Source organism: Bidens hawaiensis, unplaced genomic scaffold (assembly GCF_021521415.1).
Source record: "Bidens hawaiensis isolate Kalapana, Puna unplaced genomic scaffold, B.hawaiensis_p1.1 tig00046759_1, whole genome shotgun sequence".
NCBI lineage: Eukaryota > Viridiplantae > Streptophyta > Magnoliopsida > Asterales > Asteraceae > Bidens > Bidens hawaiensis.
The window spans coordinates 63,701-89,546 of record NW_027498347.1 but is presented as its reverse complement, the minus strand read 5'-3'; the positions used below and the strand labels follow the sequence as shown (position 1 = coordinate 89,546).

Genomic DNA, 25,846 nt, shown 5'->3' with positions numbered 1-25,846 from the left:
AAACAATAGCTTTAGAGAATTTGTAGACACATGACCTGATGTGTCAACCCGACATCTTCAAATATTCGTCGAACATATCACTAGCGGTTCCATACGCCATATAACGAATCGCGGCTGTACACTTTTGCAATGTGGAGAAACCGACTCGACTTCTAGCATCAACCCCTTGTGTAAACCAAGGAACTTCTCGTTCGATGTCGTGTAGTATTCTTAAAAACAACTCACGGCTCATTCGAAAACGGGTTTTAAACTCTGAGGCCGTGTAAACACACGGGGTGTTAAAATAGTCGTTTCGTAGTGCTTCGTGCGCAGCCGCTCGGTCACGGTTTAAACGTTCACGTCGGGTTTCGTGTCGTATTGACGAACCCGAGTCTTCTTGCTGTTGCCACCACTCATTACACCCCGTTGCGAAAGCACGAAACATAGAAGCGTTTTTTTCTTCGCTCGAAGACGAAGAGGAATAAGATGATGATGACATTTTTAAAAAAATAATAGGGGATTTTTATAGATTATAGAGAGGAAAAGAGTAGTTTTGTGTGTTTGTTTCAATAAAATGAGAATGTATTTATAGATAAAAAAAGGAAATGGAAAAAGTTTTTTTTTATTTAATAGCCAAGGATTATTTTTTAAAAATATTACCGTTAAATTGGGGCCCACATGCACGGTTTGTGTCTTCACCAACGTTAAAGTAGTCGCGGTGGTATGGTCGCGCCCCCTTCATGGAGGAAGGGGGTGGTGTTTCACGATTCACGGCGCCAAAAACCCTCTCACGGTGCACCCGTGAGGGGGTATTTCCACTGCTCTAAATATCACTATATTTTCTCACTCCTGTTTAATTAAATAATATATTTTATACATTTATCATTATATTTTCTCTTTCTTCTACTCACAACAACTTTCACAAAATATTAAAAAATTATACGGTATGTACAATGAATCCCCAAATATAACTTTTCCATATAGCATTTTCTCTCTCTTTTCTACTCACAACCACCCATAATCATACCATATAATTTACAAATCCCCCTCACATTATTTTAGGGAACTGGTTGAGAATGCTACATTTGGAAATTATTAAATAGGGTCAAACATTAAATAAGTTGGTGATTATTTGATATTTTGATTAACTTAAAACTGTTTTCTTAATATCCAAACACGAATTAAATTCAGCCAATAACAAACATTGGCCTGCAACACGGATGGATACGTGAAGCTTAGTTTATGGGGTTTCCACCATTAAAAAGAATGGTGATGAACAATGAAGGAAGACGGGGGGATGCGGATAACATTAGAAGACTAACTTCTAATTACTACATTACCAACATACCAAAAGGCTACAGCACCAAAAGAATTTGGTTGAGCTTACAAGAGTTGGGAAGGCTAGCGGATGTCTACCTGGCCAAGAAGAAAAACAGATTTGGGGGCATCTTTGGTTTTGCTAGATTTTTAAACGTCAAGGATCCGTTGTCACTTGAAGAGCAGCTCAATCGTGTTCAGCTTGGTAGTTTGAGATTGAGGGCAAATCTCTCTATGTTTGATAGAAGTAAAGTCACGGAGGTTAGAAGTTCAGATGCCAACCCTCATTCAGATCGCGTGAAGCCGATTTCAACTACACGCAATTCTAGGACCATTAGTGGAAGGTCCTTTGCGGATGTTGCGAGAGGAGGGCCGAACGGAAGTTATCGGAGTCGTTTCAACTGGAGTAGATGAGAGGATGGCCACCGATAACATCGTCTACATTCCAAATTCATTATCTCCTAAACCTTCGGCCTGGTTAGATCGGTGTGTCATGGCGGAAGTAAAGAATGTTGACATTCTCTCTAATGTATTGTCCTTAATGAATTTGGACGATTCGGTAAGTGTCAGGCGAAATACATCGGGGGGCTTAACGTTCTAATACAATTTCAAAACAAGGAGGAAGGTGATAAATTCTTACTTAACTTTTCAGATTGCTGGTCCAAATGGTTCGCGTGGGCAAGGTGGTGGGACAAGTCCAAAAACATAGAATCGCATGGCTTAAAATCTTGGGCGTTCCTATTCAGTTCAGGGAGGAATTAGTGTTTGATTGTATTCTTGAAAAGGTTGGCAGAACCTTGAGGCCATGTGTTTGTTCAAGTGATGATAATAATATATCATATGGCAAAGCATGTGTTCTTGTAAATCATCTAAGGCTCATTTATCAGAATTTTGAGGTTAGATGGGGTGGGTCAAGTTTTGAGGTTTGGGTGACGGAGGTGCAAGAGGAATGGGCACCCGCTTTCAGAGAAGGCGGGTCATCCGTTTCGAAAAAGGATGAGTCCGGAGACATTCCGGTAGTAGTTTCCGATGCCGAAGATTCAAATTTTGGTGATGGCGTGGCTGCGACGGCGACTCCAGAAAAAGTTTTTCTTAGCAACAGTGTTGACTTACCTGCTACGAATCGTACGGTAAATTCTTCTTGCAGAGGTGCTGAGGGTGACATTTCATTTACTGTGCGGCAGACTGTTGATCAAGGTGGTGACATTGATGTATCACTTGCACAGTCTAAGAGCCTGGAAAATCTTTTGGCTCAGGGATTACGTCAGGTCAACCATGCTCCCTCTACTCTGAATGTTGGGCCTGATTCAGTTGGGCCGGATAGAAGTGGGCTGGGTCCGATTGCTTAAAAAATGGGGGTGTAGTCTTACATGAGTCCAACCCACTTAGCATCTTAGTTCCCAACGAAATTGAGGTGGTGCCTTCTCAAAATCTTGAGCCTTCAAGACCCGGTAACTTACCTGACTTGAACGACTTAGCAAACTTGTCTGGTTCTATGTCTGTCGCTAATATGCGATTCCCTAAACCTAAGAAATCCAAGAGGGCTACTGGTACTTTATTCGATTCATCGATGAGAGGCAGGCACATTCTAAGAGATAATATCATCAGAAGGGCTCGCTCTTTATCTAGAGTCTACGGCTCTAGAGCTTCTTCTTTGATGGCCAGAAATTCCTCGCCGGTTTCTTCCACGGCTTTTTCTGGGACTCCGTCGAAAAAGCTTCATTAACTTCGGAGCAAAATCCTCGACCGACGAATTCAGATCTTTCGAAGCAAGGTATATATCAGTCGAATTTGATTGGGGTTGATGGTAGGTTGGAGGAGATATCGGATTCGCGTCCATTTGATGAAGGTTTTAATTTGGAAGTGGATGCCACGATAAAGGTCGGAGCTGACATAGGGGCTGATTTGGGGAATTTTAGAGAGCTGGTCCAACAGGTTATTGCAAGTGAAGGTGCTCTACCAGTTGATCAATGAATGTTCTATCAATTAACCGCCTTGTTTGAAAGATTACACTCGGCCTTTAAAACATCGCCAACCCCCAACTTAGTTTCCTTTAAAGATTACATGAGTCTTTGGCCTCTCGCCTCTTTAACCGCCTTAACCAAAGAGTTGTCAGATCATAGGCCTCTTTTACTTGCTTCCGTTTCAGTGAATTTCGGTCACATTCCGTTTCGCTTCTTCAACACATGGTTAGATATCCCGGGGTTCGTCGAGTTTATAGAGTCTCAGTGTAGTTCTTTCAGGTTTGTGGGACCCGCAGATTTGGCGTTGGTTACCAAACTGAGATGGTTAAAATTTCGGATCAAGGATTGGGTTGGAAATTAGAGACGACAGAAAGAGGGGGAGTATAATAGTAAGAAGGCGGAAATTAACTCAATTGAAAACGTTGCTCAATTTAGGCCACTGTCGATAAGCGAGTTGGAGTGTAGGACAGCTTGTCTGAAATTTGTTAAGGAATTCGAAGCTATTAAAGCGCGAGATGTTAAGCAGAAAGCTCGCGTTAGATGGGCTATTGAGGGAGATGAAAACTCTGCATATTTTCATGGTATCCTAAACGCGAACCTGAGTAGTAGTCGGTTGCATGGTATTAAGGTTGATGGAGATTGGATTGCAAATCCGACTTTGTTAAAGGATCGGGCATATGATTTTTTTGCAAATAAATTTAAGGAGCCACAACCATCGATACCGGGGCTAGTGTGTTCGGGTATCCGGAAGCTCTCCGGTTTGGAAGCGTCTTCATTAATTAAACCATTCTCGGTTACGGAATTGAAAGTTGCAGTTTGGGAGTGTGAGGGTGACAGGGCGCCCAGTCCGGACGGTTTTAACTTCAAATTTCTTAAACGCTGTTGGAACTGTTTTGAAGGGGAATTCGTGCGTGTATTGTCTGAATTTTACGTGTCGGGTTCTCTTAGTGAAGGTTGTGCCTCATCTTTCATCGCTTTAATTCCTAAAACTAAGGATTCTGTTTCATTTGGTGACTTTAGGCCAATAAGTTTGATTGGATGTTTAAACAAGGTGATATCAAAAGTTTTGGTGAATAGGCTGAAAAGGGTGATTAACTCGTTAATATCTGTAGAACAATCCGCTTTCTTGGCTAAACGAAGCATCCTTGACGGTCCTTTGATTCTAAATGAAGTCGTTTCGTGGTTGAGGAAGTCTAAGAAAAAAGGTTTTATTTTCAAGGTTGACATAGATAAGGCATACGATTCTTTAAATTGGACCTTCCTAGACTCGATATTAGATCAAATGAACTTTCCGTTGTTGTGGCGGAAATGGATTTCGGCGATTTTAAATTCGGGTCGAGCGTCGGTTCTGGTAAATGGGTCTCCGACTCAGGAATTTCAGTGTTTTCGGGGCCTTCGACAAGGGGATCCTCTTTCACCATTTTTGTTCGTTATAGCTATGGAGGCTCTTTCAGAGATTATGAGACGGACCTTGATCTGCGGTTTATTTAAGGGTCTGAAATGTGGGTCGGATGGTCCAACGATTTCGCATTTTATTTATGCGGATGATGTAATCTTCCTAGGTGAATGGGATTATTCGAATGCTATTAATTTGAGTAGAATGTTAAGGGTTTTCTATTTGGTCTCAGGACTTAGAATTAGTTTTGCAAAAAGTTGTCTATATGGGACTTATGTGGAAGACGCTGAGAGAATTCATATGGGAGATTTACTTCATTGTAGAGTATGCGATTTCCCATTCCAATATCTCGGGTTACAAGTTGGATGTAATATAAGTATAATACAATCTTGGGACCCAATTGTGGAGATGTTTAGGAGACGGTTGTCGGTGTGGAAAGCAAAGAATTTACCCTTCGTTGTCGCATCATGGTAATCAAGTCGGTTCTCAATGCCTTACCAACTTACTATTTCTCCCTTTTTCATGCTCCGAATGGGGTGTTGGAGAAGTTAGAGCGGTTGAGGAGAGTGTTTTTTTGGGGTGGATCGGAAGAAAAAGCTAAAGTAAATTGGGTGGCGTGGCAGAAGGTAGTTGCCCCGCACAAATATGGCGGGCTTGGGTCTCTATGTGATACAAACTTAGCATTGTTAGCTAAGTGGTGGTGGCGGTTTAAAGATGAGAAGGACGGGTTATGGCGGAAGGTTATTTGGTCTCTCCACCATTCTTCCAGGTCATGGAAATCTATCCCGACTTCAGTCTCGTTTACGGGTCCATGGAAACATATAGTTGGTATTTCACAAAAATTAATAGAATCAGGTGTGGATTTATGGCGGGCGATAAAACATAATGTTAGGAGCGGGGTTGATACGTTGTTTTGGTTAGATTATTAGATTGGTAGAGAACCTCTGTTTATTTGTTTTCCACTCCTTTTTTCTATCGAGGGATTGAAGTTGTGCTTGGTGGCGGATCGGTTGGTGATGGTAGATGGGGTGATATGCAGTACTTGGGGTTGGTCCAGAGCGCCGGGGTCAATTGCAGAAGTGGAGGAACTCAGACAGTTGTTAGTTCTTTGCCATTCAGTTGTCTTGAATCCGGGAGAAGATATATTGACATGGTCTGTTGATGTAGATGAGGCGTTTTCGTTTAAAAGTTTAAAGAATAGCTTGGCGGCGGCTGGTGGTTCGGCCCTCGACTACTCGTTCGCGTGGAACAATTGGGTTCCAAGAAAGGTTAATGTAGTAGCGTGGCGTGCAGAGTTGGAGAGGCTGCCAACTTTTGTATCTTTAGCGGCCAGAAATTTGGCGGTTACATCTAACTTTTGTCCTTTCTGCGGTGAAGTCGAGGAAACCGCTGAACATCTTTTTGTCTCCTGTAGACTTGCGCAAGACTTTGGCAAGTCATCACTCAATGGTGCAAGCTTCCGGTGTTCTTTGCGTTCGGGTTCCGGGATATAGTTGAGATGCATAAATTCTCTATATTTCCAAAGAAGAAGGCAAAAGCTCTCCATGCTGTTGTATTGGTTACGGTTTGGAGGTTGTGGAAGGCCCGTAACGCGCGGGTGCATGGAGGGAGTCAAGTTCGGTTAGATATATTGGTAGAGGACATACAAGTTTTGGGTTATCTTTGGGTGAAGAGTAGAGCAAGATTGGCTCATTTGGGTTGGGAGAATTGGAAGAATTTTAGTTTTTGATCTGCACTTGGTTATGGATGGTTGTTTTTGTTTGATAGGTCATGTTTGTATTTCTTAGTCTAGTCTCTTACTAGACAGTTGCTCTGATTTTTTAATATATTTGTTTGCCTTTCAAAAAAAAAAAAAAACAAACATTGGCCTGCTTCAAGTAACGTAAGACAACCACAACCAGATCTACATCTACTACACAAACATGTAATGTACATATTTCATATTTGTACTTGTACTACACATTCCCATTTCCAATACTACCCTCATCGTCCGGCACTACAATATCTCCCCAAAAAAAAAATTATTACATAATCCTCGTTTGCTTCATCGTTTTCCTCAAAACAAACCCAAACATGTTCCGCCACCTGTTCTTCCTCTCTCTCCTCCTCATACTCGTTCTCTCCGCCTCCGCTCACGGCGGCGCCGACGACGACGACGACGACGGTGACTCATCCACCGGCGGTGAAAAACCCGACCTCCGGTCAAAATCTTTAATCCTAGTAAAGATATGGTGCTTAATAATAATATTCTTTGCAACGTTTGTTGGTGGCGTGTCACCTTATTTCCTGAAATGGAATGATGGGTTTTTGGTTCTTGGTACACAGTTTGCCGGTGGTGTGTTTCTTGGTACGGCCATGATGCATTTTTTAAGTGATGCTAATGAGACTTTTGAGGATTTGACTAGTGTGGAATACCCTTTTGCGTTTATGTTGGCTTGTGGTGGCTATTTGCTAACTATGCTTGCTGATGGTGTTATTTCGTATGTGTATGGGAAACACAACACTAATTCTGATGATGTTGAAGATCAAGGTTTTTTTTTTTTTTTTCAATTATTTTTTGGTGATTCAATCAATCAATCATACCCAGTAAAATCCCACCGACAGCAGAGCTATAGGTAGGGTCTGGGGAGGGTGGGATGTATGCACACCGTACCTCTATCCAAAGAAATAAAGAGGTGGCTTCCAGAGAGACCCTCGGCTCTAAGAACATGTGTATGAAGCAAAAAAAAGGAAATCAAAGTTTAACAGTTATATAAAAAACTACTACTAATTATAATAATATTAATAATAAGGTCACAGTTTAACCTCAATATAAAAGCTAATAATAATAATAATAAAATATGTAAGGGAAATACCATTATGGTATGTGACCTAAATAAGTTAAGTCTAAGCCCTAAGGTATTCAATTCTCTCTAAAAATCCTTAACTTTAATTCTACTTCTCCACGAATTCCTATCCTCAATCATGTCCTCAGAGAGGTTTAGGTCTATCAAATCATGCCTAATCCTCTCATCCCAAGTCAATTTTTGGTGATTGAATTAGTTAATTGATATTGATTAGAATATTGAGATATTTTAGTTTAAGAATTTTTGTTTCTGTTTTACTGACCAATTTTAGTTGGTTAGTTGGTAACATATCTTGCTTTCTAAGCAATAATTATTGATTTTCAAGAAACAACTATTAAATATAGGGTTTTCTTGTTGATGTTTATCCCTTTAAAATATCTTGCAGGTTTATGTTTATTCGTTATTGGTATACACTAATAAGTATCAGGGTTGACGAACGAACATAAATGAACACATGTATTATATACGGAGTAAATAAGTTTACTTTTTCGGTTCCTTTTCTTTATTTAAAAGAATAAGTTTGTTACCCGTTTATTTTTCTTAATTATTTACTTTTATTAGTATCATCTACTTTTTCTGCTTATGTGTTTTTAGCCGGTAAATAAGTTTTGCACGTTTTCCTTTTATTACAAATATAAAAATAACAAATTTGTAAACCAAAATATAAAAATAACAAATTTGTAAACCTATATTATTAATTAATAAAAATTTTCACCCGTATAATATGATTTTTTTTTCACCATAGTTGAGAAAAGAGCACAAACATATAGAGTTGAGCTAACATCAAGTAAATGGAACATCAATCTTAGATTGGGCTAACAAACTAAAATAACTACACTAAATTGTAATTGACTTAACCTATTTTAGTAACAATGTAACAGAACTAACTACAAACATAAACAAACTTTTGTATCAAGCAATTCATTGAACATTCTGTTCATTTCATGTATACAAACAACATATAATAAAACGTTGGTTGTTGATAACAGGGGAAAACAGGAACCGAAAAGACGATGAACACACCCATCCAAAGATCGGAATAACATCAGCTTCATCACTCGGAGATAGCATTCTACTTATAGTAGCATTATGTTTCCATTCCGTGTTTGAAGGAATCGCAATTGGAATCGCAGATTCCAAAGCCGATGCATGGAAAGCCCTATGGACCATATCTCTCCACAAGATCTTTGCCGCAATCGCAATGGGAATCGCTCTTCTAAGAATGATTCCAGACCGCCCGTTCTTATCATGCGTATCATACGCCTTTGCATTCGGGATTTCAAGTCCCATTGGAGTTGCAATTGGAATAATAATCGATGCCACGACACAAGGTCGGGTTGCTGACTGGATATTTGCAATATCAATGGGGATCGCTTGTGGGGTGTTTATATACGTGTCGATTAATCATTTGTTACGAGGTTATCAGGCGCAAAAGCCGGGGGTTGTAGATGCTCCTCATTATAAGTTGTTGGCTGTGACGTTGGGGCTTGGTGTCATTGCTGTTGTAATGATCTGGGATACCTGATTTGGTTATTGTTTTTTGTTTTTTTGATTTTAAGTGTTTTTTTATTGTTTTGGTCTTTTGGACATGGTGGGTGTATAAGTAATTAGTTTAAGATTACAGGTGTATTGTAAAGAAACATAGTTTTGACGAGATCTATAAAGAAAGTATTGGTTGTTTTTGTTTATAACAAGGTTAAAAGAACAATAAGCCGGCAATCAAAAGTACAAAGCCACTAAAAGGTGTTTTTTTTAATATGAAACACGGATGATTGTTTGTAAAGGTCCGCCACTAATAGGTATATAATTTATTATATAAATATGTGTTAAGAGCTCTTGGAAAAATCTTTACGCAAAATGTTACAACTGTTGGCTTTAAGGTTAATATTTTGTGGTTTTATAAGTTAAAAAATGAATGAAAGGCCTTTTCAGATAGGAGGGAGATGGCTTTTCTTTGGAATTACAGAATTACATGCAAATTAACTGTTATGAGTCTGGACATGATCAACCAGCCAGCCCAGTTTAGATGGCCCAACAAGAGATATGCCGGAGAGATTGAAGGATCGGATTATGAAAATAATGTTTTAAGCAAATTAGTGTTCTTCTCTCATCTAGATTCTAATCTAATTTTCCCATCTCAAGTTCTTCTCTGAATCCTCATCTCCTTAGTTCTATCCTTTGTTCCCTAGATGTAAGGTGTTAATTGTTCAGTTCATAAAGGGTTGATTTCATTGGTGTTTTTATTGAACCTTAGCAAAGATGGCTTTGGAAGAACTCCTGCAGGAACATCCACAACTACCAAGCTTCGCTGGATCTAATCCCGAACTATGGATCTCACTGGTTAAACGGTTTTTTTCTAATTTATGCTATCTATGATGACAAACGGTTTTCTTATGTGATTCAATTATTCGATGACGAACTTTTCTGGTGGTTCAGTGGTTGGCATCAGAGTTCATATTTCATCACCTGGAATGATTTCACCGCTACAATGATTACTCAATTCCAGCCTACTTCTGTCGAGCCATGTTTGATTCACTCTGTTTAGATTCCGTTTGTTACTACTGCTCACAAGGTGTTTGATGAAATGCCTAACAATATTGTCACTGAAATTGACGATGAAAATCCTCACGCGCTTGATGATGAGGTATTATGTATTAAATCTGAATCCATGGTTGCTGTTAGTGACTCACATGGAGTAAAGGATGGTCAAACATATAAATCAGATTATAAATTTTCGCTTGAGCGTGTAAAACCTTTTATATATCTAGTTTTGGCAGATGATTCTAAAACAATTAATAATCTCGAAACCACCGTTTATACAAAGAATAAAAGTGTACAAATATTCTATTAACTTACTGTGTCAAAGTTTTGTTGGTATAAAAGATAACTAGTATACAGTTAAAATAACAAAAGAATAAAAGAATAAGGTAAAAAAATGCTTATAAGGAAAAAGAGAAATTAAATACGAATATGAGAGTTAATAATAACAATAATAATAATACTAATAACAACGATTAATCAATAATATTAAATAAGTGAGTGACATGTATATTAAGAGGTATTCAAGAACTATACACTCATTTGATAACAGATTCATATGTTTGTATACCCATTTGTATACAATCATATAACATGTGAAATGAACGTGACAAGAAAAGAGAGTACATTTAATAAAGCATAGTATGTTGGAGAATTTTTGCAAACGATTATTTTGGATATCCGAGAGTCGTGTAAATACTATCAGATCAAAATTATTTGTGGTTCTCAAATATTTTGACCGGATGAAACTCAGAATTATGAGAAAGAATCAAGTATGGATTTGTATATGTTTGATGAACCAGAAAAAACTTCGTATATTGATGATCACGTTATAATAGGGTTTTCAGAGATAATGATAACTGTTTTACAGTTATCATAACTGCAAATACGCTCATGTTTTTTATTAAATGTTGTAACAAAACTAATTACCTAATTAATTTTCTAATACGTTTTTAATAAAGAAACATATGTCCGAAACAAGCTCGACCCCAACCAGGGGCGCTGCCCCTTGGACCCTGCCAGGGGCTGCCGCCTCTTGGACCCTGCAACCAGGGGCGCTGCCCCCGGACCCCCGCCCCCTTGGAATCCTCATGACTAAGGGGCTTCGCCCCTAGGTTCCAATTATAATAAGATCAAATAAGTGTGCACCCCGCACCCGACTAAATTTATATTCATATTACAATTACCTTGATCAACAAATTAATCCCTAATTACACTAAAATCACTAACATAGTAAGAGTCGTAAATAACATAATTCCGTATGAACAATTTGATATAACGAAATATACCTTCATTAGAGCACATGAAGTCGCTTCAGTCTCTATTTTTTCTCAAAATCAGGAGATTGTGTTTCGGTTCTCCCGGATCCATTTTCCCTAGACACTCCCTTCTTCTTCGATTTTTAATAATAGCCGGCCCCGTTTTTCCCCACCACTCGATGGACTCCTACTCTATGTGCTCTATTTTAACACGTAGTAGTATGAAATTCTTCAAAATATCATACATTACAACAAACAAGTGAACAACAAAGTTATTGACTGAAATTATATGCTGACCAATACTTCAGGGGCTATATCAGTAACATACTCTTTTAATTATATTTCTTCTTTAAACGGGTAGACAATGAGTCCCAATTGGGAGTAATAATAATAATCACACTATTGGGGATTGGTTTCTGAATTGTGGGTGAAGACGATTTTCAAAATCCCGCCAAATTTATTTGAATCCCCAACTCCACCCGACCCGATTCAACTCAATTCATTAAATTGCATTACATTTACATACAAACCAAGGATTTGGGATTTAGGGTTTGTTTGAAATCAGCATGAGCAACGTTGGCGACCTTCACAAAGTGTGGGAAATCAGAACCTTAAAAAAGAAAGTCGGCGGAGACGAAGCTCGCAAATTCCTAGAAAAGATCGCCAAACAGGTCCAACCCATCATGCGAAAACACAAATGGAGAGTCAAAGTTTTATCCGAAATGTGGTAATAATAATAATAATAATGTAACCCTAGTTTTTAATGTTTTAAAGTTGAAACCTTAATTATGATTTTTTTCTTTTTGAAGTCCGAAGAACCCACGGCTTCTGGGTTTGAATGTGGGACATGGGCTTCATGTGAAGCTGAGGCTTAGAAGACCAAATACTGATTGGGATTTTTACCCGTTCCATGAAGTGCTTGATACCATGTTACATGAGTTGTGCCATAATGCTATTGGTCCTCATAATGTTAGTTTCTACAAGCTTTGGGATGATCTCAGAAAGGTATATGTCTACTTGTTTTATGTAATTAGTTTCCGGTTTTAACAGTTTAAGGTATAGATGTGTACTAGTTGGTTTTGGTTTCGTAACAAACAAAAAACCGAGTTTTGGTTTTCGCAGTGGGGTTGGTTTGGTTTCGGTGTTTTTGGTTTTGTCCTTTGGATTGCCAAAATAATGATTTTCGGTCAGAAAGTTGAGCGTAAATTGTTTTGTTAGTTAATGATTAACTGATTGTTACATGTTTAGGACTAAATTTAAAGTGCTACACCGTTTATTAATATATTTATAAATTACTTAACTTTTAAAGTTTAAAAGTGGTGATCTGTAATTTTAATAGCAAAAGTTGAGTTTTTCGTCTTTACATGTTCTGTTCTGTTTTTTCAGCTTTTGGCACATGCAGAACAAAACCGAAACGAAATTTAGGTTTTTGAAAAAAAAATGATAAAATGAAACTAAAACGTTGGTTTCGGTTGGGTTCGATTATTTCAGTTCGGTTATGTTGCTTATTTTGGTTTGATGCACATTCTTAGTTTAACCTTTAATGATGTTTTAATTCCTCTTAGATGTTAGTTTTAACTAAAGTTAGGATCTTTTGGTGATCAGTTGATTCTGAATTTGGTTTCATAGGAATGTGAGGAGTTGATTAGTGAAGGGATTTCTGGGTCGGGTGACGGGTTTGATATGCCAGGTAAGCGCTTAGGTGGTAATTCTCGTCAACCACCTCTTTCGTCTCTCCGGAAGACGGCACTTGCTGCTGCAGAAAACCGGACCCGCCAGGGGTCTCTGATGCCACCTGGACCTAACCGACTCGGTGGTGATAAGTCTATAATGTCTGCGTTAACTCCTGCACAAGCAGCAGCAATGGCTGCAGAAAGAAGATATCAAGATGACTTATGGTGTGGGTTAGAGGAGATAGTAGATGAAGAAGAAAATCGCAATCATGGTGGCCCACAAGATAATAATAATACGGTCCAAATATTGAAACCTTCAGCTACACATGCAAAATCTCAGAAAAGAATTCATCAAGAGTCTCATTTTGTTGACTTGACAGATGATCAATCTGTATCTACCTCAGCAGCTGCTAGTGGCACACAAGCTAATAAAAAATGTCGTCAAACGGGAAGTTTTATTGATTTAACGAGTGGCGTGTCAACTAGTGGATCCTCAAGTGATCAGAAAACGGGATGTGACACTGAGTCAAACAGGTGGGAGTGCGTGATGTGCACACTGTTGAATCCGGTGAGTATGGAGTAAACTTGTTTAAATAATCATGCAAGAATCTTGTATATATGTTTTTTTAAGATGATTTAATTATGGCAGGTATTAGCGCCAATATGTGAGCTATGTGGGACCCACAAACCGAAAGAAGCGGAAGAGAAGTATAAGGTTTGGTCATGTAAATATTGTACACTTGAAAACTGTGTGAAGTTGGAGAAATGTGGAGCATGTGCGCAGTGGAGATATTCATATGGGCAACCAATAGCAACACCATCGCCAAATGTGGGTACTTAAGAACGACATGAACTTGAAGAATTGCTTTAAAGATCACTCTTTCTGGTTTGGATTCGATAAGATGGTTGTTACAACGGATAGGAGTCGTTTTGGTGTTTCATATTTTGAATTTCACTTCTAGTGTATCAACCTGCTTCTGATTGATGTGAATTTTTCATCTCTAATTTTTTGAAACACAACATTTTAAGGAAATGAGGTTTTTAATCATTTCCAGTGATTGGTATTAAGAATTTAAACGCCATATTTAGTCTCTTGATGCGCCTGTTTAACACAGCTAGGTATTAAATTGATTATTGCTATTGATTCTGTACAAGGTGCATGTTTGTCTGAATAATAGGTTCTTAGCTGCAGTCTGCAAGCACGTATCTTACTTTGTTCGCTTATCTTATTAGGGAAGTTTACCGTTACAAATACCGTCATGAAGTTCATACTTGATGATGTTTTTCACCATGTTATTGTCTTCCAAACATATTCATGAAAATTGACAAACAACTATGGAATAGAAAGAATGGATCTTTTCTAAGTTCCAACTAGGTTCTTTCTTCTGATCCATAAACATAAACATGGTTCAGATCTGTTATGGACCATTGCTTGCATTCCTGCTTAGAACTAGTGGCGTACCCATAATTTTGTTTTCATGAGGGGGCGATCTGGGATCTTAACCAATATCTTATGGAGGACGATAGGGATTTTTGGGTATAAATGACACTATATTGTTTTTATATGAAAGGTAGCTGCCACCGTCCTTTGTGGGTAGGAACCATCACATTCTTTTATGCGTCATCACTTCTAGAACTCTTGAAATGGAATGTTGAATATCGGCATACAGCAGCAACCAAAATGTTAAAACTTAAAACCATTGAAATCCATGAACAAGGTGTGTGTTAGTTTCTTAGTGTGTGACAGATTATTTACCGTAGAATAATATTTTGTACTGAAGATAAACAAGATTGCGGGGATAGCTCAGTTGGGAGAGCGTCAGACTGAAGATCTGAAGGTCACGTGTTCGATCCACGTTCACCGCAAATTCTTTTTTATTTCATTTATCAACCGTTCCTTTTTAATTTCTATGTAACATATTCTAACTATTAACATATTAACGAATTAAATTTGTGCATTGTTATTTCTATCATGTCAAATCCCCTACAACTTTTTTCTTTTATTCTTAATTTCATATATTCAATTTAATTAAAAGATGTTGCGATTAGATTTATTTTACTTTTAGATGATAGTTGATATTTTACTTTTTCAATAGCAAGTGTAATATTTAATCTTAATCATACTAAAGCAAAACAAAAACTATTTCTTCATGGTGGTTTACTTGCTAAGGCGCTAAGCCATGCAACAACCAATACCAGTATCATTCTTCAACAAGAAATATAGAGAAGATATGAGTTCCAAATTTGGTAGTGAGTTAGATTCAGTGTTGGAAAAATCACTAGTCGCTAATTGCTCAGTAGGGTGAAGACTAGCGATTAATCGGATCAGACTTTAATGTATAATTATCATTTATATATATATATACACGCACACATTTTTATATGTAATTTTCAGTTTTATACATACGCAAACACATTTTGACTGGAATCTCGTCGAAAATCGCTAATTTTAGGCGGAATCTCGCCAGAAACTGTTGATTTTGGCCAGAACCTCATTAGAAAAAACCAGTTAAGTCCGATTAATCTTGATTTTGGGGATTTGACAATTAACAGATTAGCCAAAATTAATCAGTGAAGTAAGGACTGGCAATTAATCGGCACCTAGTCGAGATTTTTGCAATACTGGTTACACTATATAGTCATTAAAAGAGTGTGGAGAACCATGTGGTTGCATTTCTTAAATTACATTTACGTGTGATCGATCATGATGATTATACTAAAGAAGATAAACTATGATTACAAGCACATCTAGCAATCAAACTCCGGTTAACTAAAATTTTCAAGATGCATAATGTTCACACACTAAGTACTTCACATGATAAGCATATTCAGAAACCTTGAATGCCTGTGGAGGGCCATCCATTTGCAATATGATTTTCTGATTGTTTGGTGGAAGATTTGCCAAGGAATAATTTGAAACCACTTGACACTCAACTAACCCTAAATGAAATGAATGAGGATAACACGTTCACTCATAACCATATGTAGTGTTTGTCACTTTTGCATGTTAAAGGTTACCTATTGGATAGTGATCGTAATGATATGGGTATTGGTAATCTCAGTTTTAACATGATTGTAAAACCATATCTCATACTCGAGCCATTACTCATTATGTATTATCATGTAATTACTCGTCGGATATGCATTAGAGTTATACTTCTCATTACCTAGCTAAACCCACTAGTATCCGGTATAGTCAATAGTTTATCAAAAAAATAACTGTTGGGATTTTTTAAGTATATCATTTTCTTTTTAGTTCTTTTAATATAATTTTATTTTTTAACTATAAATACCGTATTTAAAATAGTAGCCTTGTAAATGAACCGATGAACGAGTGCATTCTTTGTTTTTTTAATATAATTATAGTTTCTTGTTCGTGTTTGTGCTGACTTCCTAAGAAAATAAGTGTCTTTATGTTCATTCCTTAAGAAAATGTGCGTACTTGAGTTCTTTTATATGCGTTCATTAATAGTATAAACCGATGATTATTGATCATAACGAGATATAATTGCGAACAAACATAATTAAACATAGATGAAAGAACTTAACCGAGTGAAGCAAATTAAGAGTTAATGTGAGCATTGATATATTGGAGGTAAAAAAATAATAAAAATAAACGAAATTTTAGTTGATGATATTTTTAGTCTTAATGGTCATTAAGAGACTACATATTAAAGGTTTATAACCTCTAAATAGTTAAGAGGTAACCTTAAGTCTGAATGGTTAAGATATAGTCGTTATATGATTAAACTTACGTATTACATATGATAATGAAAAATGAAAAGTTCATAAATCACTAAAATTACAAATAAGTTGCAAGTTTTATATATACAAATAAATTGCTACAATTTTACTGAAACATTAACAAGCCATACGTTGTTAACAACAAAGCATATACAAATCATATACTATTTTTTTTATTTGAACTAATTGTTAGTTTTCCTAACCATCGATGATGTCATCTGATGCCTAATTATTGCTTCTACTATTACATGCAATTCATAACGAAAAATAACCAAACCAACTATTATTTAATACCCAACACTTGTTTCATTCATTTAGTTCGATTTGTACATTCATAATCAGTCAAAATAGATCGAAAGAGAGAGAGAGAGAGAAAAAAAGGAAATAAAGATTGGCTAAATTCATTTCAACTCGATTTCAAAATAATACGGCTTTTGTATTCATATGTGACACTCATATTGCTAATCAAAATACTGGACAAGGAGTGTTCTGGTTCCAACTGGTCCATGCGAAATTAGTCACTTTGACCTTCTACCCAAACCGCTTATGTTTTTTATCTTGAAAATAAGGTTTTTTTGGTCAAAATAACCTAGAATAATCTAATCAATTGTTTTCTACCCAACTCGCTAATGTTTCTGATCATGATTTTATCATGGTAACATCCATAATTGCCATTGACAAATGGGGTCTATTGCAAGCAACTTGGAACAAAATATAAACCAAGAGTCAATATACTTCAGATTTGTGAGAAGAGTAAATAAGTCATTTGGGCAATCATAATCAATAAAAGGGGTGGTGCGATGAACATAACTTTATAATATGAATCAAACTCCCTTAGTTGTAATCCACGATAAGGCTAGATAATGAATGGATGGGATAATGATAAGGCTATATAAGGAATGTTTTAAATCTTAATTAAATTTTAGTTTTAAATTAATAAATTTAATTAGAAATTATAGGTTAATGCATGAAAGTGCCACTTGGCAAACTATTAGGCCAACTAAGTGGTTTGTGGTTCAACCAACATTTTTGTTTATTATAATAGTAGATACATCAACACATTGTAGCATCATCATAATTTACTTTAGCTTTATAGGAACTGTTTGGTAGTCTCTTAATGACCATTAAGTGACTATCTCTTATTGATTAATAACCTCTGAATGGTTATGATGCAATCTTAAGTCTGAATGGTTAAGAGGTAACCATTAAGATGTAGTCTCTTAGCCTAGTATGTATATAAATGAACATATATGAACGTAAACGAGTGCTTTATAAACAAAAAGTCACATCCTCATTTTCATTCATTTAACTAAACTGATAAAAAGAAAATTGTTTATGTTCGTTAGTTTATCAAACGAATAGACAGTTCCCATCAAACGGTTCACGTACGGTTGATTCGTATACATGCCTAGACAAAAGTAATATACAAGTATGTTTGAACATTAACTCATCGAAATTAGAATGAGCATACAGAAGGATGATACAAAAATACCTTACGTACAAGGTTTTTACATCAACTAAATATATATTGTCCCTAAAAGACATGGGATGGTGGTAACCGTTAGGGTGTCTTTCTTCTATTTTTAGTGATGGGGCTTCTCTGTAAACTACATGTATGGTAAGGCTTATAGAAGTATTTAGGAGTATGATAGTTTGTCGTTAAAAAAACTAAATAATTTCACGTATAGTAAGGTTTATATTGGAGTACGATAATTTGTCGTTAAAAAAAACTAAATAATTTATTACCGTGGATTAAGATTAATATTGATAACAAATAAATAAAATTATAGCAATCAAACTATTCAAATAAATAAATAATAATAATGAAACTAAAAATCCTTGTTTTCCCACGTCAACGAACAAAGTCACAAATTCCTGTTTGAAGGTTGAAACTGACATAAGGATAAAGCTAGGTCATACAAACGACTATACTAAGTTCAAAAATTGTTTTTTAAACATTCAATAATATTACATGTGATACATGCATTTTCACGATTTTCATACGTCTTTTCTAAAATGTCAAATATGATAGACATTTTATATTATTGGTGTTTTATATTAACCTATAAGACATCTTTCATCATTTTTATAATTTCAAAAAAGTAATCAGCAAATATAATTTAGTGTAAGTCGTCAGAATTAGAACGAAAATTTGGGAAGACGGTAACTACAAGTTATTTTACACGTAGTGACCTCTGGTCTAGTAGTATAAGATGTTTGCTCTCATAAAAATGCAGAAACTTTCACAAGGAAAAGGTTTGAAGTGAAAAGAAGAGGAGAAAGGAAGAAGAGTTTAGGCCTAAATTACATCTAAAGTTAGGGAGAAATAAAAGAAAAATAAGAAAAGAGGAGAGAAATAAGAAAGGGAAGGGGAATGAAATGAAATAAAGCCTTTCTCTTCTCTTCTCTTCTCTTCTTACGTAAACCCAGGAACAGATAGTTAAAGTTATTTCTTCCGTCTCTATTAAAAAAGAGAAGAAAATTCCTTTACACCAACTAAAGAAGGCAAAAAAATATATTAAATAAGTTAGAAATATTAGATAATTGTTTTGTCAATAGATTCAATTAACAATGTTTTATTCAAGGTGTCTAATCCGATCTCCTTCATTTTTGTGAATTGGAATAGCTGGTTCCGATCAAAACCTAACATCTTTGCAAAGAAAATCGAAATGTATAGGATCCCAATTCTCAAGGGTCTCACTAAAGAAATGTTAATGTGGACCCTATAGTTTGTAAGTTTTACAATGAAGGAGAAGAACCTCTTCTAATGGTGTGCCATTTGCCACACTAATTTGGCAATTCACAAGTAGTTGGTGTCACGTGCTTCCTATTTTTTGCTTTCTCGGTTCGTGATCTCCTTAAGATCCATGAGTCTAGCAGCCTTAGTACTCAAATGAAGAAGGTGTCTAATGGGATTATCCTTACGGTTTGTTGGTGTATTTGAAGGTCTATATATAAAGCTATTTTGAAAACTTATTCATTTGTCTAGTTTAGTTAACCTATGAAAATGAATTATTACTTTATGTTGTTTTCTAGTAAAAAACACATTAATGAAATAGGAATGCTAAATACACTCCTATCTCAAAATATAAAGAAAATTACTGGAACAAAAAATGGAGATTGTGACGGTGGAGGGGGGTGATGGTGGTTGCAGCGGGGACGGTGGTGGTGGTTAAGTAGCGACAGTGGTGGTGGCGGAGGTTGTGTTATGGTGGCGACAACGGTGATAATGTGGTGGTGGCCACGGCGACAACGATGATGGTGGTCAGGTGATGGTGGTAGTGATGGTGACATCGGTGGTGGTGGCCATGGATGTTGGTGGTGACGACGATGGTCAAGCGGTGGTGGTGGCGGTTGTGTCGGCGACAACGGTGGTGGTTGTTGTAGCATTGGTGGTGGCAATGTCGATCGGGCGATTGATGTGGTGGTCAGGTGGTAGTTGAGTATTGTGAAAGAGGATTGAGATGAAATGATAAAGCGTAGGGGTGGGGTGGGGTGGGGTGGGATGGGATGGGGAGTAGTTTTGATTTAATGCAATTCCTTCTATAATACTATGTGTAGTGGGGGGCTACAAATTGGGTGAATTACGACACGTGACGCCCAGTCAGCAAAGGATAGAAATTTGTTTTTGAGATGTAATGGTATTGTAGCCCCTCCAGTGCAATGTCACCATTTATTATTATTTTATTTTTGTAATTAAACTAAACAAACAAAAACCATTTAAGTTATTAAAATTTATTAAATAAACTAAATAAAAGAAAAATAAATTATAATCAAAATAAAAAACACACCAAAAAATAAAATAAAAAATACATATAAAAATACTAATTTATTCGTTATCTTCGTCTTCGTCTTCGTCTTCGTTCTCCTCCTCGTTTTAATTTTTATTTAATATTTTTTTAACATAAGTGACCGTTCAACGGTCACTTTTATTATTATATTATTATTTCTCCCAAACTCACGGCGACAATAACCCCCCCCCCCCCCCTATCACCCTTAAAATTGAGAGAGACAGTGTTCTCGTCTAAAATCGCCCATACATGACGCCCACTACAGGTGGCATAATGGTATATTTTGTTTTATTTGATAACCAAACAATTTTATTTTTTTTCATTCTTTCACATTAACTCATGCTATTCACCTTTTATTATTTAACACCATACCTTAATTATTTGTTTTTTTTTTTTTTTTTCAAATGTCCTCTATATAGTGGTTTAATGAAAGAGTTTAATGAAGGATTAAAAAAGATTTGTCGCGATTGAAATCCCATGTGACAAAAAGATTTTTGTTTTTGTTTTCGCATTAACACCAACAAATCCACAAATTCCTAATTTGAAAGAATAAAAGCTAGGTCATAGAATAATCAAATCATGGATGTCGTGGTACTCTCTGCTGCACACATCCATCCGTTTCCCAGCCGCCGCTGCTAACCACCGACGATAATCTTCTCTTCTCTCCAATGCACAACAACATCTTCCCCAAAAACCCAACCTTAATCTCCCATATCAACCTCGTACCATGTCTCTCCACTTCCTTAAACCATCACCACTCCCCCATTCCTTTCCCACCAAAAAACATCGTTGTCTGCATCCACAATACCAAAACACAAACCCTCGAAGACAACCCCAAATTATTCCGACTCGATTACCCGGATCCATTTTCCCACAAACCCATTTCAAACACTCCCATAATCAATCAACCAATACATGAATACGATCAAGATGACGATGATCTATAGCTGACGATGAGACACGAAGCTCTATCCGACGTTAATCACGAACCCATATTATCAAATTATTATTACACCGCAATCTTGTCTCATAATATTATTGAAAGCGCCTTAGCGGGTCATTTATCGGGTAAACTCGGTGACTCGTCTTTACCTAGTGCTTCCCTATACGAGCTTATCATGGACGTGCTCACACAGGATCAAGAAATTCTCACAGATGTTAAATACGACTTGAAAGCAGTAAAAGAAAGAGACCCTGCTTGTATAAGTTACGTCCAGTGTTTTCTAATGTGACGTTGGGAACAATGTGTCGATTTTGCATAATGTGACGTTGGGTGGGACCGGGAAGATGAGTGGTGACCGTCATCCGAAGATTGAGGATGGGGTTTTGATTGGGGCGGGGACGTGTGTTTTGGGGAATGTGAGGATTGGGGAGGGGGCGAAGATAGGGGCGGGGTAGGTGGTGTTGAGGGACGTGCCGCCTAGGACGACTGCGGTTGGGAACCCGGCTAAGTTGATTGGCGGGAAGGAGAATCCGATTAGGCTTGATAAGATTCCGGGTCTTACTATGGATCATACTTTGCATATTAATGAGTGGTCTGATTATGTTATTTGAATAATTGGATTGTTTGTTTGGAGGTTGAATGCATACAGTATACCTATGTGAACATTCATTATATCAGCTGATTTGATGCAGAATATGATGAATAAAAGAAGATTTGTGGTCAAGTTTGAGTTTTATACTATATGCTTTTAAGTCTTGTGATATTTAATTGGAAAGTTGAATGCTTAAAAGTTAATCATATTGGTTATCAAAGGCACCTCTTTTTGCTAGTTGAGATGCTTATTATAGAATTATATATTATTTTTTGGGAGGCTGTTGTTGCATTTTCATTATTTAATCTTCTTATCTTATGCCCTTGTAATATTTGCTAGGTCAATTGACATACATGAAACTGGCAGTAACAGTTTGTTACAATATCCATATACCATCATTCACCATAGTTTCAGTCTTGGTTTCTAGTGCTGATATTGACACGCGTAAACGCATCTAAAGCCTGCATTTTTTGTTCTTTTTGGGCAATAGACATTGTGTTAATCACTCACTTTTCAAACAAATTTGTCCACTTCTCTTATCTTCATTATACATAACATATAATGAAGATGGTTTTTTCATGGTTTGATGAATAACATCATCTATGGAGTTCAATTTCCCCTTGTTTCAAATCATTTTCACATTCATCCTCATATTACTAATAATCAAATTCTTGAATGGATCCAAGAATCATTCAAATCGTTTGACTCCCAATCTACCTCCCGGGCCAAGAAAGCTGCCTATAATAGGAAACATTCTCGATGTTGTGGGCCCACTTCCACATCACACTTTAGGGAAGTTAGCAAAGAAATACGGACCGTTGATGCACCTACAACTCGGAGAGAATTCAACCATCATCGGCTCGACAGCAGAAACTGCAAAAGAGGTTATGAAAACTCATGATCTAAACTTTGCTAACCGCCCGTTTCTTCTTGCTGCATACATAATAGCTTATAAATCCACAAATATCATGTTTTCACCGTATGGAGATTACTGGAGACAACTTAGAAGAATTTGCAATACCGAGCTTTTAAGTTCAAAACACGTGCAATCACTTCGACCGATAAGAGAAGAAGAGGTTTCTAATCTTATTCACACAATCTTCAAACAATCGGGGTCGGTTATTAACCTAAGTGAACTTATTTATGCATTAACATATGGGATTACAACAAGATCAGTTTTTGGGAAGAAGCTGAAGCATCAAGAAGCACTGATATCACTCATTGATGAGGCCATCGGTTTATCTGGTGGATTTGCACTCACTGATCTTTATCCTTCTTCTAAAGTTGTCCCCTTTTTTAGTGGGCTTAGGCCCAAACTTGAAAAGATTCATCAGAAACTTGATAATATGTTTGATGACATCATTCAAGAACACAAAACAGATGAAGATGGAAATTTGCTTGTAGATGTTCTTTTGAAAGTCCAGGAATGTGGCAATCTTGAAGTTCCGTTGACTATCGATAATATCAAAGCAATCATCTTGGTTAGTAAATCTTTATCTTTATCTGAGGTGACAGTTTCGGTTTATTTAGGTTATCATTTATGTCAAACAGTCGCCCAAAACGGATTTTTTAACACGTATATGGATACAACCTCCTAAATCACTTTTATTCATAGATTATTTCAGTTATAATAATTATTTAGAAGAAAGTTTAATCATAATCTTGATATTGACCATGGACAAATAGACAATATCATAGCATCTTTGAAGGGTCGATCTGGTTTATATTTTATCTCAAATAGGTCACATTAGAAAACTTATCTATAAAAGGGAACGGGTCGAATGGGCTAAACCTGAAAGTTGTTCAAAATGTATTCTTAATGCATACAACGTGTTAAATTATTATTATTTTTCACATATTTAAGCTTTTTTATTTAGTAATAATGTTTGTTTGTGTAATAACATATTTAAATGTATTTTTAGTGCATACAACCTCCTAAATGATTATTATTCATAGATTTAAATCACTTATCTAATAATATACTCTTTTGTAACCAAAGATTGTTATTCATAGATTTAAATTATTTACTAGATGATACGTTTTTGTAATCATAGCTACCTTGTTAGTTACATGTTAAAAATGTTTTAAAAATGGATAAAATTTGGTGGTTGACCCGTCTGGACACCTCTAATCTTTATGTTTCCCAAGTTTCCACCTCTTCTAAAACCATGATTATTATTTTCACAGGATGTAATATCTGCTGGTAGTGACACATCATCAACAGTCATCGAATGGGCAATGTCAGAGCTCCTAAAGAACCCAACCATAATGAACAAGGCCCAAACCGAGGTCAGACGTGTTTTCAGCCAAAAGTCATCCGTCAACGAAACCGACATCCAATCATTAAACTTCTTAAAACTAGTCATCAAAGAAACCTTAAGATTACACCCTCCTGCACCATTAATGTTACCAATGGAAAATAGAGAGACATGTGAAATCAATGGATATGATATCCCAACAAAAACCAAAGTGGTTGTGAATGTGTGGGCCATAGGTAGAGACCCAAAACATTGGAAAAACCCTGAAGTATTTGATCCAGAAAGATTTGCTAATAGTGCTATAGATTATAGAGGACTTCATTTTGAGTATATACCATTTGGGGCTGGTAGGAGAATATGTCCTGGTATATCATTTGGATTGGCTAATCTTGAGCTGCCACTTGCCTCTTTGCTTTATCATTTTGATTGGAAGTTAGCAGATGAAAGCATGAAGAATGAAGATCTTGATATGAGTGAGTCTTTCGTTGTAACTGTTAAGAGGAAAAGTGTGCTCAAACTTGTGCCAATTGTTGTTCATCCTCCTGCTTAAGAGTGAAGTTGTGTAATTAGTGTAAGGTGATTAAGTTTAGTTTAATATGTTGAAAGAGGTGATGTGTGGATTTGCTTTTGTTGGTTAAAGTTGTGATTTGTCAAAGTATTTAACATGTGATGGTTTGTTTCAACCATAATGATTTTTTAACAAATTATTTTGTTGAAATATATGTATGTTTCAATTCAGTATTTGTTAACAAATGGTTTATGCTTTTGTTTTTCTCTTATAATTAATTGGTTAGTCGCTAATATAGTTCTTTGTTTGTGCATATGAGAGTGAGACTATGAGTTACAGTATTAACGATAGATGGACAAAAATGGCAATGCGTAAGCTGATGGGCTTGTAACTGGTGCGTGTACGTGTTATGGTTCCAACAATAAATTGTTGGCCAAAGAAAATAGACGGAAACCAGATTAGAAATCAGATTTTTGAGAAAGACTTTGATCTATCAAATCATAATATTTTCATTCATAATCCTAACACATAAAACTAGTGGCTTATATAGCCAAGATACATAACGAACCCACTACTTAATTAACTACCCACTAGGCCACTATAAAGATATTAAACGGACAATTACCAATCTAAACAAATACAAAGAACATAGAAAAGTTGCATTGCATGGCATTAAGTTGAAGTTATGGAAACATGGGTGTGGTGCCAGATCGTGGCACACAACAGTACGTGGGCTAGTAGCCGTTGGAGCCAAGAAGACTTAGAATAGGTTAGGCCCAGTTTGGTTTAGTTATGGCCCGACCCGTGCATTTGTGATAGCCATCATCTTTCATTTGTTGATAAAAGAGTGAACTCAAGATATTATTCCGATGATCACTCTTTCGTTTCATTTGTTCTTACCGCCTTTCCCGTTGTTCTTCGTGTTTGGTAATTTTCTCATTGTTGATATTATAGTTGTGTTGACAATCTAGTATTGTCATTTCTTGATTTGATATGTATTTTGTTTCGTGTGGTCTTTGGTTCATCTTGAATCAATGA

At 36.5% G+C, this 25,846-nt stretch overlaps 4 protein-coding genes, 1 non-coding gene and 1 pseudogene across 5 annotated transcripts; all 6 read left to right on the top strand.

Moving 5' to 3' along the window:
* Nucleotides 1-5,672: 5,672 nt before the first annotated feature.
* On the top strand, nucleotides 5,673-6,149 carry LOC143596613 (uncharacterized). Its single transcript, XM_077075344.1, has one exon. The coding sequence runs from the start codon at nucleotides 5,673-5,675 to the stop codon at nucleotides 6,147-6,149; it is 477 nt and encodes a 158-aa protein (XP_076931459.1).
* Nucleotides 6,150-6,634: 485 nt separating this feature from the next.
* LOC143596612 (zinc transporter 11-like) lies at nucleotides 6,635-9,063 on the top strand. The gene is made up of 2 exons (XM_077075343.1): nucleotides 6,635-7,186; nucleotides 8,492-9,063. The coding sequence occupies exons 1-2, from the start codon at nucleotides 6,730-6,732 to the stop codon at nucleotides 9,025-9,027; spliced, it is 993 nt and encodes a 330-aa protein (XP_076931458.1). The 5' UTR covers nucleotides 6,635-6,729; the 3' UTR covers nucleotides 9,028-9,063.
* Nucleotides 9,064-11,860: 2,797 nt separating this feature from the next.
* Nucleotides 11,861-13,962, top strand: LOC143596611 (DNA-dependent metalloprotease WSS1-like). The gene is made up of 4 exons (XM_077075342.1): nucleotides 11,861-12,026; nucleotides 12,109-12,304; nucleotides 12,929-13,540; nucleotides 13,622-13,962. The coding sequence occupies exons 1-4, from the start codon at nucleotides 11,866-11,868 to the stop codon at nucleotides 13,811-13,813; spliced, it is 1,161 nt and encodes a 386-aa protein (XP_076931457.1). The 5' UTR covers nucleotides 11,861-11,865; the 3' UTR covers nucleotides 13,814-13,962.
* An 803-nt stretch (nucleotides 13,963-14,765) lies between these two features.
* Nucleotides 14,766-14,838, top strand: TRNAF-GAA (transfer RNA phenylalanine (anticodon GAA)). Its single transcript has one exon. It is a non-coding gene; the product is annotated as a tRNA-Phe (tRNA).
* Nucleotides 14,839-21,221: 6,383 nt separating this feature from the next.
* LOC143596610 (serine acetyltransferase 1, chloroplastic pseudogene) lies at nucleotides 21,222-22,163 on the top strand (annotated as a pseudogene).
* A 481-nt stretch (nucleotides 22,164-22,644) lies between these two features.
* Nucleotides 22,645-24,943, top strand: LOC143596609 (desmethyl-deoxy-podophyllotoxin synthase-like). Its single transcript, XM_077075341.1, has 2 exons — nucleotides 22,645-23,523; nucleotides 24,230-24,943. Exons 1-2 carry the CDS (start codon nucleotides 22,645-22,647, stop codon nucleotides 24,848-24,850), a joined length of 1,500 nt encoding a protein of 499 aa, XP_076931456.1. The 3' UTR covers nucleotides 24,851-24,943.
* The last annotated feature ends 903 nt before the right edge of the window (nucleotides 24,944-25,846 follow it).